The sequence below is a fragment of the Lipotes vexillifer genome, unplaced genomic scaffold, assembly GCF_000442215.2.
Source record: "Lipotes vexillifer unplaced genomic scaffold, Lipotes_vexillifer_v1.1 scaffold1002, whole genome shotgun sequence".
Lineage (NCBI taxonomy): Eukaryota > Metazoa > Chordata > Mammalia > Artiodactyla > Lipotidae > Lipotes > Lipotes vexillifer.
In genome coordinates, this window is record NW_006796766.1 from 756,355 (window position 1) to 778,361 (window position 22,007).

Genomic DNA, 22,007 nt, shown 5'->3' on the forward strand with positions numbered 1-22,007 from the left:
TTCCTGCTGCAGGAAATTAGTTGTCAGTTCAGTCATACAGGCTTTCTCCTTCCATAGAATTAGAAAGCACTGTTAGCTCTATGATTGAGGTGTAAATTCCTTGAGTTTGAAGTCTGTATCTTTGATTTAGGGTATAAATTCCAAAGCACTTGCTTTCTTCGCATGAACGTCTGAACTGTGGGTGCAAAACGGGAGCCACTGCAGCTGCTGCTGATCATGAACACCCCCTAGTCTGAGGGCTTCCGTCTCTAAAATTGGTGGCTGTGTGTCAGTTACTGTTTCTATAGTCTGTTAGAAAAATGGGAGATTGAAGTTACGAGTTTCTTGTACTAGGGGCACCACTAAACAAGTGGGATGTCTTGGAAAGTACAGTACTTTTAATATTTGGAATGTATTTTTTTTTCCTCTTGCCTGTTTTTTATTTTTCTCCCGTCAGATACCAAGAAACAATCGCTTAATGTATATTCATAGCTATCAGAGCTATGTGTGGAACAACATGGTGAGCAAGAGGATTGAAGAGTATGGACTGAACCCTGTCCCGGGGGACCTTGTTCTCAAAGGAGGTAAAAGGGCAGGCACCATCCTTGCTCACCCAAACTTGGGTTCAGTTTTTTGACACTAGTGCTTAAAATCCAGCCTGGCTGCTGGTTAAGATAGCTGTCTGGTAAGCTTGAAATGGAAAGACATTGTAAGCTCAGACTGACTGGTATGGATCTGTCATATGCAATGAAAAATAGGCATCTGATTTGAAACTATGCACCTGACTCTCTCCGGGCTTCCATTTTCTCAGCTAGGATAAGATTTGGACTAAGTGTTGCCTAAGATCCCTTTGCAAACCCTAATCTGGGTCTAGCTAATACTTCTCTACACTTCTGGGTGTACTTCAGCCTCCCTGCTGTTGTTGGCCAGTCTTAAAGAGTTTCTTTAAGTCAACACAAGACTGGAGCGCACTTTACATGGGGCTGTGATATCATAGACATTTAGTGCACACTCTGTGCCTAAAATGTTCATAAGACATGCAAACAGTCCCATCTGTTCTTGAGCCCTTACTGTGTGCTGGGCCTTCTGCTAAGTAAGCCCTTTACCTGCATCTTCTAGTTTAAAGCTCAGTATTACTGTGAAGCATTCTCTCTGTTCCTCACACGAGGTTCAGTCACTTGCCCCAAGGTTCCACAGCTGGTTAAAAAAAAAAGAGAAGGCTAGGACTTCCCTGGCAGGCCAGTGGTTAAGACTCCGCACTTCCACTGCTGGGGACGTAGATTCGATCCCTGGTCGGGGAACTAAGATTCCGCATGCCACTCAGTGTGGCCAAAAATAAATAAATAAATAAACATTAATTTTTTAAAAAATTAAAAAGAGAGAGAGAAGTCTGGGAATCAAGTCAAGTCTGTTTCCAAAGTCCATTTCTTCCTGGCTACTTCCTGGAGACAGTCTGCTCATCTGCAGGTGTGCCCAGTAAATGCACTAAAGCTTTTCATTTGTCTGGAAATTTTAATTAATCTTTTCCTGATTTAATTTTTCCTCACCCAATATTGATCACATCTGGTGTATTTTAATGTCCCCGTGCCACCACATTTCATCCTCTAAATACAGACGGGGTTGTTTTTTTTTTCCATTGTTTATGCTTTTAGCAAAATGCATTCATCTGTGATAACTTTCCAAATAGTATTTTGTAGTGTTGTCTGATGAGGAAAAAGAAGCTAAAAGCCAGGAGTCCTAAAATGTGAGGGTGCAGCTGAGAAATAGATTATTTTTAGTTTTCTACTTTTTCTGAATCCACGATATTTATTTTTCGGTTAGAATAGAAAAGACAGAAAGGCATATATTCCAAATTAATTTCTCTAAGCTTCATGGGGCACTGAACCTGGGCGCGCTTGCATTTCTGATTGCTTAGGTGTGTAATTTTAGAAGGTTGAGCTTGTGGAAATACTGCCTGTTTTCTTAATCTTAATTTATCCTTTGGTATATTTTCAGCCACAGCTGCCTGTATTGAGGAAGACGATGTTAATAATTACTCCATCCATGATGTGGTAATGCCCTTGCCTGGTTTTGATGTTATCTACCCCCAGCATAAAAGTAAGTTCCCTCCGGGGAAGATAGTTAAAGTCGGACATAATTAAGTCACTGGCAGCCAAGAGTCGAGCGAGGGAAAAAAAAATCAGTATTTTAAGTATGATTTTAGAACCTTAATTTCCAACCGACTTGAAAAAAAAATGTTTAGATTTCAAACATACATAAGCCGTGTTTGCTTATAAAAGTCTCCCTGAAATAGATGCATTCAGATGGATGATTTAAATTAAGAAACCAGGTGGTGGAGGTGGTGGTGATGGTGATAGTGTTGGTATCCTTATTGTTGTGGCTGTTATTATTGGCACTGTTATTTAAAATTTCTTAAATTCACTAATTCTTACTAAGGATGGAAGGGTTTGGAAAGAGTCATTGAGAAAGAGAATGGATAATTCTACTTTAACATTGCTTTTTTTTTTTTAAACCGCGTTAAGTAATATCTGTTCATTGTGTTTTAAGAGTCAGTGAGCTCAGAAGTTTATAAACTGGAAACTTAGCATTCCCTACCCTTATTTCCCATTCCCCAGAGGCTGATAAGAATTACTTCTGTACCTTCATGGATGCCATTTTGACAGGGGAATTGGAACTTTTATTGTTGAAGGATTCAGAAATTGCAAAAAAGAAAGCAGCCCTGAGCATGGGACTACCCTGGTGGAACTGACCCTGGAAGTTTACTCCTCACCAGGGCTGGTCTGTCGGAGGTGTTTTCCTGTTAAAACATCTTTTCTCTCAAGAGCCCAGAATTAGTTTACTTATCAATGTTATATTCCTTGAAATTACAGAATGATTAGGATTAACACCCTTCTTTGATAAGGCAAATACTTATAAAAGAGTTGAGTGGTAGTTTGCCATTTACATGTTGCCTAATCAGACTGCTGTGTGAGGTTGGCCTCATGGAGGGAAAAGGATTAGACAAGAGGAGGGAGAATGAATAAGGGCGGTAGACAAGGGTGGGGTGGCCTGCCTGTGCTGCGTGGATGGCATAGATGGTGCAGCGAGGAACCGGAGACCAGTACCAGGAGGTGGAGAAGGAAGGCACTGAGATGCTTGGAGCCACACTTGCCCTCTTTCCAGCAGAGAAAAAGAAAGCATTCTTTTCTTCTTTCTGGTACCTCTCAAGGTCAGAAACTTTGGGCTAGTTAGTATCAGTTAAAACATACATTCAGCTTAGCCTTTGACAGAGCCGATTGTGGAGACCTCGTGGCCAAGACAGGGGCTCACAGACTGGCTGGGTGGTGGTTCAGGCATGTAGATTCATGACGTAGGCACACTTGGTGTCAGCAGTGCTCAGTTAGGGATCCCTGCTGTCCTCACAAGTGGGTCGTGAGGGAGTCTTTCCTTGACCCTGGTCTAACCAACGTTTTTTACGAATGACATGAGTAAAGAAATCTGCTTATCATATTTGCAAGTAGTATAACCCAAAATAGTTAATATTAATTATATGGAAAATAAGTATTTAAAAAGAACTGCAGAGGGCATTTAATAGGGTTAAATGTAAATTCTCATGTTTACGTTCAAAGATCAAGTGTACAGATGGAAAAGGCCAGTTTGGTGGTAGTCTACACGAAAAGTATCCGGTGTTACTATTAATGTAAGCCTGTTACCCAAGGCAGATGAGGGGTCGGTGGGGAGTACTGAAATATCAAAGGAGGGACAGTTGGAGGAACTTGTTGGTCTAGAGGAGATCATGGCTTAAAGGCCCAGTACTTACGAACACATGTGGAAGAAGGCAATTAATCTGTGTTCCAAAGCAGTTGACAGAAGTCACACGAAGACATATTTCAGCATGGCACAGAAAAAATTTTCCAACAATTGCGTGCCTCACAAAGTAGTAGCTCCCCGTAAATGGCAACATGAAAGCAAAGGCTGGATGACTGTCTCTCTCTGGTGTTGTAAAAAAGTTTCTACATCAGGTGCGAGGGTGAGCCAGATGGTGTTCCCAGGTCTCTTATTCTTATACATTTATTTATAACTACCTTCTTCCAGAAGGAGTACTCTGAGTACATATACATTGTAGTTGAGTAACTTCTGATGAAAGGGCCTTTTGTAGCCATCTTGGGACCCTTAACCCCAGATACTGTGCCTGGTTGCAAAAATAACCTACAAGTCGGCCAAACCTAAACTGGAGACACCTAGTGCTAGTTAGTTAGTCAGTACGTTTTAATTCCAGAGAACAGATTGGATTGTAAATTGAGGTGATTAATTTTGTTAAGGTGACAGAATTTATGTTACTCTCTATAGTTCAAGGTAGCTTGCTGATATGCTGCATTCCAACTGATTTTGTTTTATATTAGTTAGTGAAGCCTACAGGGAAATGCTCACAGCGGACAATCTTGATATTGACAACATGAGACACAAAATTAGAGATTATTCCTTATCAGGGGCCTACCGAAAGATCATTATTCGTCCACAGAATGTCAGCTGGTGAGTAATAGTCTGGAATGAAATAGAACTGAACTACTAGATTTTAACCTTTTTCATTATATAAATATTTTTCATTGCTTACAGCCTCGCATAAAAGTGTTATTGTTGTTATTGAATACTATTCTCATTACTGCTACTACTTGGTATTTTTCAGATTATCAGGAGATAAATGAATTCAAATATATAGTGAAAGTGGCTAAGTTTACATCTTACTGACATTGCTAAATTATTGAAGAGATGTGCAGAGAATGAACTTTTTCCCTATTCCTAAAAAACTGAGATTTTCAAGTTATCTTACTCAGAATTAGCTGTGAGTTCCACACTGATATGGTTGTTTCATTATCATGTTTCTAGAGAGAAAAAGATACTTGTATTACCCATTTTAAAATACTTTAAAACCTAGTATTATGTAAAGCTTTATTTAAAAAATTAAACCCTGGACTAGTTGCCCACTGTCAGGAAATTCTCCCTTCCTTCTCTCCATCTCTTCTCCCTTTTCCTTTTCCCTCCTCTTCTCTGGATTGTGGGAAGAGGCTGACAGAGTTGGCCTCCATCTTGCCAGAGAGCAGTTTCTCACAGCAACATGGTGTTGTTAGTGGTGATAACCGCCCTGGAGAAAGTACAGATGCTGTGATTAATTCAATTGCATCTCTGCCAAGTGAAGTTTACTACTTAACAACTACATACAAAAGGAATTTCCATCCTAGGGGAACATTTTTTATTTTTACCATAGGCTGGCATCATCTGTCACCTTGCTATATAGTATTTATATATAAAGTATGGCTGTATTCTGTTATTGAATACTCCCACCTAGAATTATTTACACTAGGCCTGTGTGTTTTCCTTGCTAAACAAATGGTGATGAGTAACTAAGTGCCTGTTATGGAAATTCACATTCACACTTTTCTTTATATGTTTCAAAGGGAAGTCGTTGCATATGATGATCCTAAAATTCCACTCTTCAACACAGATGTGGACAACCTAGAAGGGAAACCACCACCAGTGTTTGCTTCTGGTAAGTTTACTCAGCCATCAGTTCTGTGTCAACTTTGAAATGTTTTCTCATACAAAAACATATTTAAAAAAAAAAATCTTATAATCACCATCATCTCCCAACCCACTCTATGATTTCTATTTTGTGTTTTGTCATCTTAGTTTTATGATTACAGTTGGAAGTCAGTGATTAAAAGAGTATTTCCCACTGAAAATGAATGAACATTATAGAAGGTTGTGATATTAGGTGATTGAATATCCTCCCCACTCCCATAGAGAGTTAACAAAGTTAAGTGAAAACCCAGCAAAAGAGTCTAAAATGCCTTTTCATTGTCAAATTCTTGTTGCCATTCCTTTGTCTGTTTTCACCCTGTACTGTAATTTTTTTTTTTTTTTCATTTTACGTGTGTTTCTCTCCTATGCTCTTCTGTCACCTACCCTTTCTATGAAGGTTCCAGGTAGAATTACTATAGGGATTCAGCTGGATCCTTCACTCACAGATCTCTTACTTCCATGCCTCATTTTCTGAGGCCCCCTGGGAAGTAGGCTGAAGAAAGGAGCACAGTTCTTTTATCTGTATAGAGATTATGTGACTCGCCCCAGTCTGTCTGCAGCTGCCTTACTTTCTGACTGTTCTTTCTTGCCTGGCAGAAGGCAAATACAGAGCTCTGAAGATGGATTTTTCTCTCCCTCCTTCTACCTATGCGACCATGGCCATTCGCGAAGTGCTAAAAATGGATACCAGCATCAAGAACCAGACCCAGCTGAATACCACCTGGCTCCGCTGAGGCCTTTGTCTCCAGATTAGAAAATGCAGACACATGTTTGCTGGCTTCCTGTTCATTTTCCTCTTAGTACAGACCCCTTTGTGGATTTTGGATCTTTGTACTAAAACAACTGTTTGTATTTTTCCAAGTTTTTATTAGCTTAATTTGCAATATATGTACATACATACAAAGTTTGAAGATCCTAATTCTAGCTCAGAGAATTATCAGTTGGTTAGAATATATTTCAGGTGCTTAAACCATAGTAAAACGTCAGCTTTACTGGCTTTATAATCATTTAAAGGAATTTGGTTTAAAGTAGCAGTTTTAGGTTTTGCTTCATTCTTCCAAGGACAACAGTAATTTTTAACGCATCCATGAATGGAGTACATAGCAATGCATTTTAAGAGAACACAAAACAAATCTTGGCTATGGATAAATAATTAGAGTGACCCTTCCCCCTAGAACCTGTGAATATAAATAACAGTACTCATGTTGTTTAAATGGTGATAAAACATCCACAAGTTTAAAAACACAAAGTGATTGTCATTATCCAGCTCATGAACCAGGTTCAGGTAAGTGTTTATAGACTTTTCAGTTGCAGTAGCTTTTGCATTTATTATTATCATTGGCTTGCTGGAGAGTTGCATCAGTAGGGCTTTTTGTTTCTTGATGTAAACATGTGCACCTCTTTTTGTTAGTTAAGGTCTAATTTTTATTCTAGGTGCCTTTTATGTTCAGAACTCCTCCCACTGGACTGATTGATATCTGCCCGAAAATAAATGATAGAGAAGAAAGCTTTTGAAAACTTACAAGGGCTCCTCCTATCAACAGCATTATCCTTTTGTTATTCACGGCTTAGGTATTTCCAGTTCTGGCCATGCATAAAACTATGCTCTGGTGTGAAAGCATAAATATGCCTTCCCAAAGGTGTGTGACGTAATTGTACCATCATTTCTAGAACGAAATATAATAAATATTTTTAAAAACTCAGTTCTACTGGTTATGTTAATAAATGAAATAAATACTTAAACTGAATGCAAATGAGAATGTTGGCCCTACTGAAGGCGAGAAACTAAATGAATGAGAGATCCTCAGAAAAGGTGTGTCGTGACTGGGTGTGAGATAATATGATGGCGTGTCCAATTGTATGACTGATTGACCATGTTAGACTGGCATCAATGTTATTCTTACAGTAGCACCACTCACTTGCCTTCCAGCTTGCTTTCTGGATGGAAAAGAAAGGGATAGAGAAAAGCCACCCTACTCCACCACGGGAATGTGGATGACGTTCGTCCTGTATCTGGCAGAGGAAACAAGATGGAAAATTGTATTTTAGCCCTGGTGTTTTAATGATGTCTGTCACATTGCAGAGGTTAAAAAAAGATTAGAACCCTCCTGGTAAATTACCCTTTCAGCTGGCTAATTTCTAAAGAATCTTTTGCCCCACCAGGGCCAAATGTATTAAATGTATGATTTGTCTATTTGTACTTTCCAGTGCTAGCAAGTTATTCTTCACCAGACTCATTAGTGAGAAAGTATTTATTGAGGGAACCTAACTCTTCATGTTGCAAGTGCATCCCGTACTTCTGCATTTATAAATTTATATTACAAAAAAAAAAAAAAGTGAGGCTAAACTTATGTTTTCTTCATTTTCGAAGTATTGATACTTGTGGCTCTTTGTGACGAGTTAATTTTCCTGGCTGCATTAGCTGACTACCAGTTTCTGCATGTCTCCTCTTAAACAGCAGTGGAGGATAATGATTCAAGGCAGATTCTTAGAGCCATTTTGAGACTTGGGGACATATCTAATGCTAGGGACTTAGTCAACTGGGAATAAATCATTGCCGTAGCATCTTGTTGTTAACAAAGTGGAGGTGTGGGGCGGGACGGGGGCAGGATTCCCGTGAGGCAGGTTTACGAAGCCTGATGGCAGCCGCATCCTCAACATAAAAGTATCTTTGAAAAAAGAAATCTTTGTTTCCTAAATTTTTACCAAACAAATAATAAAGGATGAGTGTTATTATAATATAAAACCAGCGCTATCTACTGATGGAAAAATAAGCTAAATAACCACCGGCTGACCATCAACTGTTTTTGTTCATGGTTTCACGTAGTAGATTATAACTAGACTGCCATTATACTCATTAAAAAGATACCTGGTTGATTCCCGAATCTTCATGGTTACATGTTGTAGATAACAACTAGACTTCTATGATACTAATAAAAGTTTTTTTTTTCCTGGTTGATTCCTGAATCAACCGAAAAATTGGTAGCAGCTGCAACAGCACATCAGTACTTAAAACTCCACCAGTTGTTCCAGGCTGTACAAATTAGCACAAACCGGTATGTATTTGCACTAAAGTGCATTTTGTGGCCAATTTTGCACTAAAAAATCAGGGTGTGGGTATGGGTGTATAATACAAAATAGAATATATACAAATGTTGTACCAACTTCTTATCTGTGCTAATGCGTGTACATGTGGTATTTTGAAACATAAAAACAGTCTAGGAGAATGTATTTTGTGGGTAGCATGGGTGAAGAAATGAGAACACAGCAGAAGAACCTCAAAGCCATGGATGGCCAGGTTCTGCCCTTCATGAATTGAAGAGTGTGCCTGCATAACAAAGGGTAATTTAAAAGTTTTTCTTTGTTCAATGAAATCTGCTTTCCTGCTTTATGGAGCTACATTTCTATAGGATAAAACTTCTGTTTTGGATCACAGACTCCTTGGAAAATCTAAGGAAAAAGTGTGGACATTGTCTCCAGGGGAAGGAAAGGGGTAAAGCATGTATATACACATACGTACACCTATACATACACGTATGTGCTAACTTTTTATACAGTGTAGTATTCAGCTAAGACCCCCTACTCTGGGTCAGTGCTTTCCAGACGTTAATGTGCATAGGAATCACCTGGAGATGCTGTTACTGCAGGATGTATTTCAGGAAGTTCAGATGGAGTCAGAAATACCTTGTGTTTCTAACAAACTCCCAGAGGTGCTTGTGCTGCTGGTCTGCACACCACACTTGGGGAAGCAAGGCTCTAGACCTTTGCTGGCCAGTACAGCAGCCCTAGCCACGCGTGTTAATTTAAATTTAAGTTAACTAAAATGAAGTTGAGCTTCCCAGTCACACTAGCCACAGTTCAACAGCCCCATAGCCATCTGTGTGGTTAGTGGCTGCTGTACTGGACAGCACTGCTCTGGATAACAAATCCGTCACCAGAAATATTCCAATACACAGGAGGTGCGACATCCAGTGATGCTAATGATTAAAGGCAAATGCTCAGGTAACACGCATTCCACAGGTGCAGGTGGGGTTACGTTGCGATTAGATCCAGGGCTCACACTGATGGCTTAAGAGTTCCCACTTGAAGTAGATCACCCTAGGGGTCTTCCTTAAACTCAGTTCAATGCTTCTCACGTTCTGGTTTCCTCCTGGATCACCTGTGATCCTTTTTCTGCCCTTGCTTTCATCTAGATACCTTGTCCAAAGGTTCAGTCAAACCATACTTAAAGCTCTGAGGCCTTTTTGCTCCACAGGGGGAAATTATCCAGAACTGCTGGATAATTACAATTATCCTTAACTGATGTCATTTAAAACTTTCCTTCTTGGCTGGCACATGCTGTAGCTTCTTATGAAAGCAACAGCTGCAGAAAGCAAGTACGGTTGGAGGGTCCGTATGATTGTGTTGTCTCGCAGGAGTACGGTGATGACTTTGTGTTACAGCTTTTCCACCCATGCTAAAAAGACTCCTGCAAAGTGACCAGTATATAAAAGAGATGACAACAGGGAACTATAATAGAAGTTTTTCAGAGCCCTGTCTTCTGATGCATACTTACCTTCCCCTCAAAAGCTCTAAATGTTTTTCTAGAGCAACTCTTTCCAATAGAAATATCATGTGAGCTGCGTATGTAATTTGAAATGTTCTAGTCCCAGTGATTGAGTCTGTTTAAAAAGAGACAGGTGGGATTAATAGTATGTATTTTATTTAAACCAATATATCTAAAAGATCATTTCAACATGTGATATGCAAAGCTAAATATTTTTCAGTCTCCTTTTTGTAGTAAGTCTTTAAAATACAGTGTGTATTTTACACTTAGAACACACCTCAGTTTAGACTAGTCACATTTCCAGTGTTCAGTAGCCACATGTGGCCAGTGGCTACTGTGTTGGACAGTAAGGTTTTCGTTTTTTTTTTTTTCCGGTACGCGGGCCTCTCGCTGTTGTGGCCTCTCCCATTGTGGAGCACAAGCTCCAGACGCGCAGGCTCAGCGGCCGTGGCTCATGGGCCTAGCCGCTCCGCAGCATGTGGGATCTTCCCGGACCGGGGCACGAACCCGTGTCCCCCGCATCGGCAGGCGGACTGTCAACCACTGCGCCACCAGGGAAGCCCGACTGTAAGGTTTTGAAAGAGCACTTCTTTATTGCATGTCATTGGTATAATGGTAAATATGCCTTCAGTGTTAAGGTTTAATTTGTCATACTGTGAATATGTAAGTTGGGAGTAAGGCTAGTTAAATGTGATTTTGAAATGCTTAATTGATTATTACATTTTATGGTTATTGGGACTAAATGTTTTTACTATGGGAGCACATAGCAAACATGACTGTTAATAGATGGGAAATATTTCAGGATGCTGAAATTTTCCTTAAGCTGTTCCAATGACGCTCTGCAATTTTCTCTCCACTAAATAATGCAGAGCTGATCTTTAGTGCAGCTTCTGTTTAGATTTTAGATTCCAAATTCATGGCATATGAATTGAGGTTTCAGGGATGATAGTGAGGATTTTGTGACCGGTTAGCACCCAAAGCTGGGAACCCAAGTTGTTTGTGCAGGTGGGGTAAGGCGATTGAAGCAGGGCTGAAGTTTCTGCCTTGTTTTTGTTATTAATAGCTTTGTTGAGATAAATTTCATATGTTGTACAATTCACTTATTTAAAGTATGTAATTCAGAGGTTTTTTAGTGTATTCAGAGCTGTGCAACCATCACCACAATCAATTTTACACCACCTTTATCACCCCAAAAAAACCCCTTACCCATCAGCAGTCACTTTCCATACCCAGTCCCTGGCAAGATCTACTTTCAGTCTCTATAGATTTGTCTATTCTGATCATTCGTATAAATGCAGTTATACAAGATGTGGCCTTTTGTGACTTCTTTCACTTAGCATAATGTTTTCAAGTTTCATCCATGGTGTAGTAGGTGTCAGTGCTTCATTCCTTTTTATTGCCACATAATATTCCATGTATGAATATACCACATTTTGTTTATCCATTCGTCCATTTGACGGATGTTTGGGTTGTTTCCACCTTTTGGCTATCATGAATAATGCTCCTAGAAACAGTTTTGTTCAAGTTTCCGTGTGGATATATGTTATTTCTTTTGGGCATATAACTAGGAGTGGAATTGCTGGGTCATATAGGAAGTCTGTGTTTAATCTTCTGAGAAACTGCCAGAATGTTTTTAACTCTGTTTAATCTTCTGAGGAACTGCCAGAATGTTTCTCAAAGCATCTGCACCATTTTACATTCTTACCAGGAGTGTATGAAGGTTCCAGTTTCTCCACATCCTCACCAACACTTGTTATCTGTCTGATTATAGCCACCCTAGTGGTTGTGAAGTTGTATCTCATTGTGGTTTTGACTTGCATTTCCCTAATGACTAATTATGTTGAACATCTTTTTGTGTGCTTATTGGTCTTTTTTCTGTGTTTTTTGGAGAAATGTCTATTAGATCCTTGGTCCATTTTAAAATTGAGTTATTCATCTTTTTGTGGTTGAGTTTTAAGACCTCTTTTATATTTTCTAGATACATTATCAGATATACAATTGGCATATATTTTCTCCCAGTCCCTGTGTTTTATCACTTTCTTGGGGACTGAGTTTTAAAGGTTGCAGGTGATATTCTTTGTTGAGATTTTGTTTGTAAACTAGTCCACAGTAACCCCAAAATGGATTTTCATGACAGGAAGGGCTTCCGGTTAAGTGCAAGAATTCCTCAACCTTAACTCTCTGGAATGAAAGGCACTTAGGCACACCTGGGAGCACTTCTCTTTCAACTCTGATCAGCTCCACTTGCAACCTTTGAGATCTGTGTTGGCACAAATAGCATGTGGGTAAAAGCACCCCTGCTACTCTCTTTAGATGTCCCCAACCCATGGCTGCTCTTTATTGGCCACATTCATCCTGTTTCTACATTTTTTTTCTATTTACAAAAATAGTTTTCGCTATGGAAGATCTGATGCCTGTTTTGACCGAGACAAAAGGTTTCACTCTTAAAAACCCTGGTCTCGAGGACTCAGCCACTTCATTTGACAAGGAAGCCACCTTCCATTGACTTGACCGTTTGGAAAGATGATACTGTCTTAGTCGATCCTAATACCACTCTCTGTCTAATAATGTGGAGTTAAAGTCTGTTTCTTTCCTGAGCCACCCTGGCTACTTAGGGCTGGGCCCTTGTGCTTTAATTAGGAGTAACTCATGATGTAGATAACTCCAAAAAGTGAAAATCCAAAATTAGACATAGTTTACTTTTTTAAAATAAATTTATTTATTTATTTATTTTTGGCATGGGCTTTCTCTAGTTGCGGCGAGCGGGGGCTGCTCTTCGTTGCAGTGTGCGGGCCTCTCATTGGGTGGCTTCTCTTGTTGCGGAGCACTGGCTCTAGGTGTGTGGGCTTCAGTAGTGGTGGCACGCGGGCTCAATAGTTGTGGCACGCGGGCTCAGTAGTTGTGGCGCATGGGCTTAGTTGATCCGTGGCATGTGGGATCTTCCCGGACCAGGGCTCAAACCGGTGTCCCTTGCATTGGCAGGCAGATTGTTAACCACTGCTCCAGGGAAACCCTAGATATAGTGTGTTTTAAATACAGCACAGCTTATTGACATCTGTAATTCTACAAAGAAAAAAATATGCATCATTCATTCCACAAATGTTTATTGCATTCCTGGTACAGGCATACCTCATTTTCCTGCACTTTACAGATACTGTGATTTTTACAAATTAAAGGTGTGTGGCAACCCTGGGTTGAGCAAGTCTGTTGGCATCATTTTTCCTACAGCATCTGCTCATTTCACGCCTCTGTCACATTTTGGTAACTCTTACAGTATTTCAGATTTTTTCATTATTTGTTATGGTGATCTGTAACGTCTGATGTTACTCTTGTAATTGTTTTGGGGCACCACAAACCGCAACTATGTAAGACGGTGAACATAATAAACGCTGTAGGTATTCTAGCTGCTCCACTGACCAGCTGGAGACACAACAGAATTGAAAATTGGCCAATTAATAACCTAATAACCCTGCATTGGCTTCTAAGTGTTCAAGTGAAAGGAAGAGTCACATGTCTCACTTTAAATCAAAAGCTAGAAATGTTGCACCTAGTGAGGAAAGTATGTTGAAAGCCAGGGTGAGCTGAAAGCTACACCTCTTGTGCCAAGAGGTGAGTTAGCCAAGTTGTGAACACAAAGGAAAAGTTCTCGAAGGAAATTAAAAGTGCTCCTCCAGTGAACACATGAATGATAAGAAAGCGAAACGGCCTTTTTGCTGATATGGAGAAAGTTTTAGAGGTGCAGATGGAAGATCAGGCCAGCCCCAGCATTCCCTTAAGCCAAGTCTAATCCAGAGCAAGGTCCTAACTCTCTCCAATTCTTTGAAGGCTGTGAGAGGTGAGGAAGCTTCAGAAGAAAAAGTTGAAGCTAGCAGAGTCTGGTTCATGAGGTTTGAGGAAAAAACCCATCTCCATAGCATAGAAGTTCAAGGTGAAGCAACTAGTGCTAATGTAGACGCTCCAGCAAGTTTTCCAGAAGATCTAGCTGAGGTAATTAATGAAGATGGCTACACTAAACAACAGATATTCAGTGTAGACAAAAACAGCCTTTTATTGAAAGATGCCATCTAGAACTGTCATAGCTAAAGAGGAGAAGTCATTGCCTGGCTTCAAAGGACAGGGTGAAGACTCTTATTAGGGGCTAATGCAGCTGGTGTCTTTAATTTGAAGCCAATGCTCATTTACCATTCCAGAAATCCTAGGGCCCTTAAGAATTATGCTCAGTCTACTTTTCCTGTGCTCTATAAATGGAACAACAAAGCCTGGATAGCAGCACTTCTGTTTACAGCATGGTTTACTGGATATTTTAAGCTCACTGTGGAGTCCTACTGCTCAGAGAAAAAGATTCCTTTCAAAATATTACTGCTCATTTACAATACACTTGGTCATCCAAGAGCCCTGTTGGAGATGTGCAGCAAAATTAAATGTTTTTGTGCCTGCTAACAGAACATCCATTCTGTAGCCCATGGTTCAAGGAATAATCTCAACTTTAAAGTCTTATTTAAGAAATACATTTTGTAAGGCTGTAACTAATACAGGTTGTGATTACTCTGATGCATCTGGGCAAAATGAATTGAACACCTGGATTCACCGTTCTAGATGCCATTGAGAACATTCATGATTCATGGGGAGAGGTCAGAATATCAACATTCACAGGAGTTTGGAAAAAATTGATTCCAACACTCATGGGTGACTTTTGAGAGGATTCAAGACTTCAGTGGAGGAAGTAACTGCAGATGTGGTGGAAATAGCAAGAGAACTAGAATTAGAAGTGGAGCTGAAAGATGTGACTGAATTCTTGCAATCTCATAAAACTTGACAGTTGAGGAATTGCTTCTTATGGATGAGCAAAGAAAGTGGTTTCTCGAGATGGAATCTACTCCTGGCGAGGATACTGAGAAGACTGTTGAAATGACAACAATGGATTTAGAATATTACATAAATATTCTAAATAATAAATAGATGATAAAGCAGTGGCAAGGTTTGAGAGGAATGACTCCAATTTTGAATGAAGTTCTGTGGGTAAAATACCGTCAAACACCAATGAGAAATTGTTCATTAAAGGAAGAGTCAATCGATGTGGCAAACTTCATTGTTGTCTTATTTTAAGAAATTGCCGTAGCCTTCCCAACCTTCAGCAGCCACCTCCCTGAACAGTCAGCAGCCATCAACATCGAGGCAAGACCCTCCGCCAGCAAAAAAATTATGACTTGCTGAAGGCTCCGATGATGGTTAGCAGTTTTTAGCAATAAACCATTTTTCTAATTAAGGTATTTCCATTGTTTTCTTATATATATAATGCTATTGCACACTTCACAGATAATATAACATAAAACACTTTTATATGCACTGGGAACCCCAAAAATTCATATGACTCGCTTTATTGCAATACTCACTTAATTGTGGTGGTCTGACTCGAACCCACAATATCTGTGAAGTATGCCCGTATACAGAAAGCACTGTGTTGATATATCTTTAAGTAGACCTTGCCCTCAGGGAGCTCTTGAAATTAGTTTGTCCAGTACTTCCTTCCTGTACATATACCAGCTGATGGCAGGAGGAAGACAGTCCAAAAGCATGCTAGAAAGGGAAGCCTGGCTGCCTAATAAAACTGGAAAAGAAATCAGAAAATGGAAAATTCTTTATAATGGATGGTCACAAAACTGGAAATAGTTACTTTTCAGAAAATTCTGAATGTAAAGTTTTTAACACTAGACAGATTAAGAATATATTTCTTCCACAAACTACTGTATATAAATAGATGAGAAACAAGGATATACTGCATAGCACAAGGAATTATATCAATTATTTTGAAGTAACCTGTAATGAAATATCATCTGCAATGATACTGAATCACTCTGCTGTACACCTGAAACTAACACAATATTGTAAATCAACTATACTTCAATTTTTAAAGAATTAAAAAATTAATGAGTAAAAGAATATATTTCTCTTTAGATGTACAATTTCCTCATTTTATACTCAACAAAGACAGGTAATTATAAAGACATAACTACACTGACCAGCTATACTAACAAAACCAGAGAATTTATGGTCCAGTAAAATACTAATGGCAAAATTAATGTTAATGCGAAAAACTGCAAATGATTTTTTTCTCACATCTTATCTTCTAAGGGATTTTCTGATACGTATTTCTAACAAAAATCACCAAAGCTAATCTTTAAAAATTCACAGTGCATTTTATTTTATTTTATTTTATTTTTTTATATCTTTATTGGAGTATAATTGCTTTACAGTGTTGTGTTAAGTTTCTGCTGTACAACAAAGTCAATCAGCTACATGTATACATATATCCCCATACCCCACCCTCCGTATCCCACCCCTTCACAATGTATTTTATTTCTTTTAAAAGAACAAGCTTTTGATTTCATTGCTTTTCATGGCAAACTTTTTTTTTCCATTATTTATTTTTATTTATTTATTTTTGGCTGTGCTGGGTCTTCGTTGCTGCTTGCGGGCTTTCTCTAGTTGCAGCGAGCAGGGGCTACTCTTTGTTGTGGTGCACGGGCTTCTCATTGCGGTGGCTTCTCTTGTTGCAGAGCGTGGGCTCTAGGCTCGCAGGCTCTGTAGTTGCGGTGCACGGGCTTAGTTACTCCGCAGCATGTGGGATCTTCCCGGACCAGGGCTCGAACCCGTGTCCCCTGCATTGGCAGGCCGATTCTTAACCACTGCGCCACCAGGGAAGGACTGATTTCATTGCTTTTCTCTATTGTTTTTCTGTTTTTGATTTCACTGATTTCTGCCCTAATTTTTTTTTTTTTTCGCCGTATGCGGGCCTCTCACTGTTCTGGCCTCTCCCGTTGCGGAGCACAGGCTCTGGACGCGCAGGCCCAGCGGCCATGGCTCACGGGCCTAGCCGCTCCGCGGCATGTGGGATCTTCCCGGACCGGGACACGAACCTGTGTCCCCTGCATCGGCAGGCGGACTCTAAACCACGGTGCCACCAGGGAAGCCCTCTGGTCTAATTTTTAATTTGTTTTTCTCTGCTTGCTCTAGGCATAAATTGCCTCTTCTTTCTCTAGTTTTTGATGGGAGCTTAGATTATTGACTTCAGATCTTTTCTGAAATTCACATTTAATGTTACAAATTTTCTGCTAAAGCACTGATTTTGCTGCATCCTACAAATTTTGATAAGTTGTATTTTCACTTTCATTTAAGTTCAAAATATTAAAGTTATTTTTTCTTGTGACTTCTTTTTTGACTGGTATTTTATTTAGAGAGTATTGTTTAGTCTCCAAATATTTGGAGATTTTCATGAACAAAATGAAAAGACAGCCTCTGGACTGGGAGAAAATATTTGCAAATGATGCAACTGACAAGGGCTTAATTTCCAAAGTATACAAACAGCTCATATAACTCAGTAACAAAGAAGCAAACAACCCAATCAAAAAATAGGCAGAGGGGCTTCCCTAGTGGCACAGTGGTTAAGAATCCGCCTGCCAATGCAGGGGACACGGGTTCAAGCCCTGGGCCAGGAAGATCCCACATGCCGCAGAGCAACTAAGCCCGTGCGCCACAACTACTGAAGCCCACGTGCCTAGAGCCTGTGCTCCGCAACAAGAGACGCCGCCACAATGAGAAGCCTGCACACCGCGATGAAGACCCAATACAGCCCCCCCAAAAAATAGGCAGAAAACCTAAATGGACATTTCTCCAAAGTAGACATACAGATGGCCAAGAGGCACATGAAAAGATGCTCAACATCGCTAATTATTAGAGAAATGCAAATCAAAACTACAATGAGGTACCACCTCACACTGGTCAGAGCGACCATCATTAAAAAGTCTACATGGGAATTCCCTGGTGGTCCAGTGGTTAGGACTCTGCTTTCATTGCAGAGGGTGTGGGTTCGATCCCTGTTCGGGGAACTAAGATCCAGGAAGCCGCACTGTGCAGCCAAAAAAAAGTCTACAAATGACAAATGCTGGAGAGAGTATGGAGAAAAGGGAATCCTCCTACACTGTTGGTGGGAAAGTAAATTGGTATAGACACTATGGAGAACAGTGTGGAAGTTCCTCAAAAAACTAAAAATAGGGCTTCCCTGGTGGTGCAGTGGTTGAGAGTCCGCCTGCTGATGCAGGGGAAGCAGGTTCGTGTCCCGGTCCGGGAGGATCCCACGTGCCGCGGAGCGGCTGGGACCATGAACCATGGCCGCTGAGCCTGCGCGTCCAGAGCCTGTGCTGCACAATGGGAGAGGCCACAACAGTGAGAGGCCCACGTACCGCAAAAAAAAAAAAAACTAAACTAAAAATAGAGTTGTCATATGATCCAGCAGTCCCACTCCTGGGCATGTATTTAGACAAAACTATTAGAGAAGATACATGCATCCCTATGTTCATGGCAGCACTATTCACAATAGCCAACACATGGAAACAACCTCAGTGTCCATTGACAGATGAATGGATAAAGATGTGCTACATATATACAATGGAATATCACTTGGCCATAAAAAAAGAAGGAAATAATGCCATTTATAGCAATATGGATGCAACTAGAGATTATCATACTAAGTGAAGTAAGTCAGAAAGAGAAAGACAAATACCATATGATATCACTTATATGTGGAATCTAAAATAAGACACAAATGAGCTTATTTACAAAACAGAAACAGACTCAAAGACATTGAACAGACTTGCGGTTGCCAAGGGAGGGGGGTCAGGAGAGGAATGGACTGGGAGTTAGGACTAGCAGGTGCAAACTATAAGATATAGAATGGATAAACAACAAGATCCTACTGTGTAGCACTGGGAGCTATAGTCAATATCCTGTAATAAACCATAATGGAAAAGAATATGGAAAACTATATGTATATAAAACTGCATCACTTTACACCAGAAACTATATGTAAAACTGAATCACTTTACTATACACCAGAAACTAACACAATATTGTAAATCAACTATACTTCAACTTAAAAATATATTGGGGCTTCCCTGGTGGTGCAGTGGTTGGGGGTCTGCCTGCCGATGCAGGGGACGCGGGTTCGTGCCCCGGTCCGGGAGGATCCCACGTGCTGCGGAGCAGCTGGGCCCGTGAGCCATGGCCACTGAGCTTGCGCGTCCAGAGCCTGTGCTCCGTGACGGGAGAGGCTACAATAGTGAGAGGCCCGTGTACCACACACACACACAAAATATATATATATATATATATATATATATATATAGGGGTTTTCCAGCTATCTTTCTGTTCTTGATTTCTAGTTTAATTCATTGTAGTCTGAGAATATACTTTGATTTATTTTTTTCTTCAATTCCCTCAAGTGTGTTTTATGGCCCAGAATGTGGTTTGTCTTGGTGAGTGTTCATGTGAGCTTGAGAAGACATTTACTATATCCCAGGAGCTCCTGGGATATAGCCATATTTACTATACAGTAATATTTTCAAGCTCACTGATTCTTTCCTTGATTATGTCCAGTCTGTTGATGAGCCCATCAAAGGCATTCTTCATTTCTGTTACACTGGGTTTTTAATTTCTCGTATTTTTTAAATTCTTTCTTATTGTTTCCATCTCTGTTTATATTACCCATCTGTTCTTGCATGTTACCTACTTTTTTCATTAGAACCTTTAACAGTAATCATAGTTATTTTAAATTCCAAAGTCTATGCCATGTCTGAATCTGATTCTGATGCTTGCTTTGTCTCTTGCCTTAAAACTTAGTATGTCTTGTTTTAGCCATACTAAGGTATATTAGGTAATAGAGACTGAGATCAGTAGGTGTTCCATGTGCGGTCTTATGTTAATCTGGCTAGGAGTTGGGCTGTGTTTCATATTTGCTGTAGCTGTAGGTGTCAGAGACTTTCATTTCCTCTAGTGTCCTTGTTTCTGTCTCCCCTGTTGGCTTTGTGGTTGAATAGAATCTGCACCTTGCAGTTCCTTCAGCTGTAGTCCACTGTTATACTGTGGCCCTGTTGATGTGGTAATGTATTGGGGAGAGAGGAGATGTTCTATAATCCTATGTGTAAATCTCAGTCTTTTAATAGGCCTGTGTCCCTGAACTTTCACAAGTGTTTCTCAGTATTTTTCCCCCTTAGGTGAGAGAATAAAGCTAGAGAGGGCTGGTTTGGGTAATTTCCCTTCCCCCAAATGAACTAAGGCTCTGGTGAAGTCTCTTCTCTCTACTGAATAGGTCTTTGTTAAGGAGAACACTGGGCATATTTCAAAATGGTTACTTTTCCCCTCCCCCTGCCAGAAACACAAGTGTTCCATCTGGGCTCTTCATAGTGAGAACCTAGTGGGGTTCCTGGAAGTAAAACCCACTGAAGTATGGAGACCTCAGTTAGACGACAGCCCTTCAGAGTCTCTCTCTCTAATGCTAGTCCACACCCAGTCTTTAGCAGTTCATCGAAGTTACCATGTAACTTCCTACTGCTTTATGGCTCCAGAAGCTTCTGTTTCAGGTAAGCTGATCTCACCTGTGACTCTGTGTTCTCCTGTCTCTAGATTCTGACGTGACAGTTTGTCCTGCAACCTCAATTCTACTATTGCTCCGAGAAAAGCCATTAAAGTCATTGATTTTTCAGTTTGTTTAGCATTTTTCTTTTTCTTTTTCTTTTTTTTTTTTTGTGGTACACGGGCCTCTCACTGTTGTGGCCTCTCCCATTGCGGAGCACAGACGTGCTCCAGACGTGCAGGCTCAGCAGCCATGGCTCACGGGCCCAGCCGCTCCGCGGCATGTGGGATCTTCCCAGACCGGAGCAGAAACCCGTGTTCCCCTGCATCGGCAGGCGGACTCTCAACCACTGCGCCACCAGGGAAGCCCTAGCCTTTTTCTTTTAAGGACATGAGAAACAACTTCCAAACTCTTTATATATCAGAACTGACTCTAGAAGTCCCCCAGTGTGTATTTTTAAATTAATTAATGTATATGTAATTAATCCCTCTTACTTGGAATAAATTACATGACACTAGTGCTTCTCAATCGCCATTGTATTAACCCCAAACCTCCTAAAATAACTTAACACTTTGCTGTGATTTCTAATTGTTTCTCTGTTTATATGTGTGTATATATCTGTGTCTCTATGTGTGTGTATATCTATACACCTCTATATACTCACATATACGTATATTTATATATATATATATATATATACATATATACACACATTTTTAATGTGGCTGTAATGTGTGTATCATACTATGCTGTAACTTCTTTTTCCACTTAATATTCTCTGTATTTCGTTTTCTTTAAAAGCTAAATTTATTTCAGATGAGATTTATATTCAACTGACGAAACTGTACTTTTCCTCAGGAGTCCTGAAATTTCATTTATATTATTAATATGGTATATATTATATATAGCATATACACTGTATGCATACTATATTAAAATGTTGTGATTCTATTAAAAACAGGCCAGAAAATTTTAATTCATTTCCCACTACTTTTTACACAAGTATTCAGTTGTGTAATTATGTTCCTAATTTCCAAATAAAATATCAACATATAATAAATAGAAAAAGCTGAAATAAGTTTTTCTATTTTCCATCTTGTGAGGGTTCAACAAAAGTTTGAAAATAAATTTTTTTCTGTAGCTTTACTTTCACATATATTTCTGGTTTAATATGGCAGACAGAACACACACATCTATCTTCTTTCTCTCCCAAGGTCTCATTGAATTATGGAATTATAGAAGAGAGTGAGCAGGTGGGGCCACATTGATAGGGAAAAAGAGGAGGGAATTGCACTTAGTCCAACACACCGTATGTAATGAAGGAAATCCTGGCACTGGCAGTCGGCTGGTTTGAGCTCAATACAAAGAGCAGGGCTGGACCAGGAAGCCCTCTTTAGGATAATTTATTACCGAAGCACGTTTGGAATTGCAGGGACGTTTGGGTCCCTCCCCACTTCTCTTCCATCGTTTATTCAACAAATATTTGTTGAGCGCATTGCAAAGCACTAGGCCCTG

At 39.9% G+C, this 22,007-nt stretch overlaps 1 protein-coding gene across 1 annotated transcript in view; it reads left to right on the forward strand.

Annotated features, from left to right (window-relative positions):
* The window catches only part of PUS7 (pseudouridine synthase 7), a 57,939-nt gene extending 50,699 nt beyond the window's left edge, over positions 1-7,240 (forward strand). Inside the window, exons 12-16 of the mRNA XM_007468982.1 lie at positions 437-563; positions 1,975-2,076; positions 4,362-4,491; positions 5,415-5,506; positions 6,136-7,240. Of these exons, the coding sequence (XP_007469044.1) occupies positions 437-563; positions 1,975-2,076; positions 4,362-4,491; positions 5,415-5,506; positions 6,136-6,272 (588 nt within the window). The 3' untranslated portion in view covers positions 6,273-7,240. The remainder of the gene's footprint in view (positions 1-436; positions 564-1,974; positions 2,077-4,361; positions 4,492-5,414; positions 5,507-6,135) is intronic.
* The last annotated feature ends 14,767 nt before the right edge of the window (positions 7,241-22,007 follow it).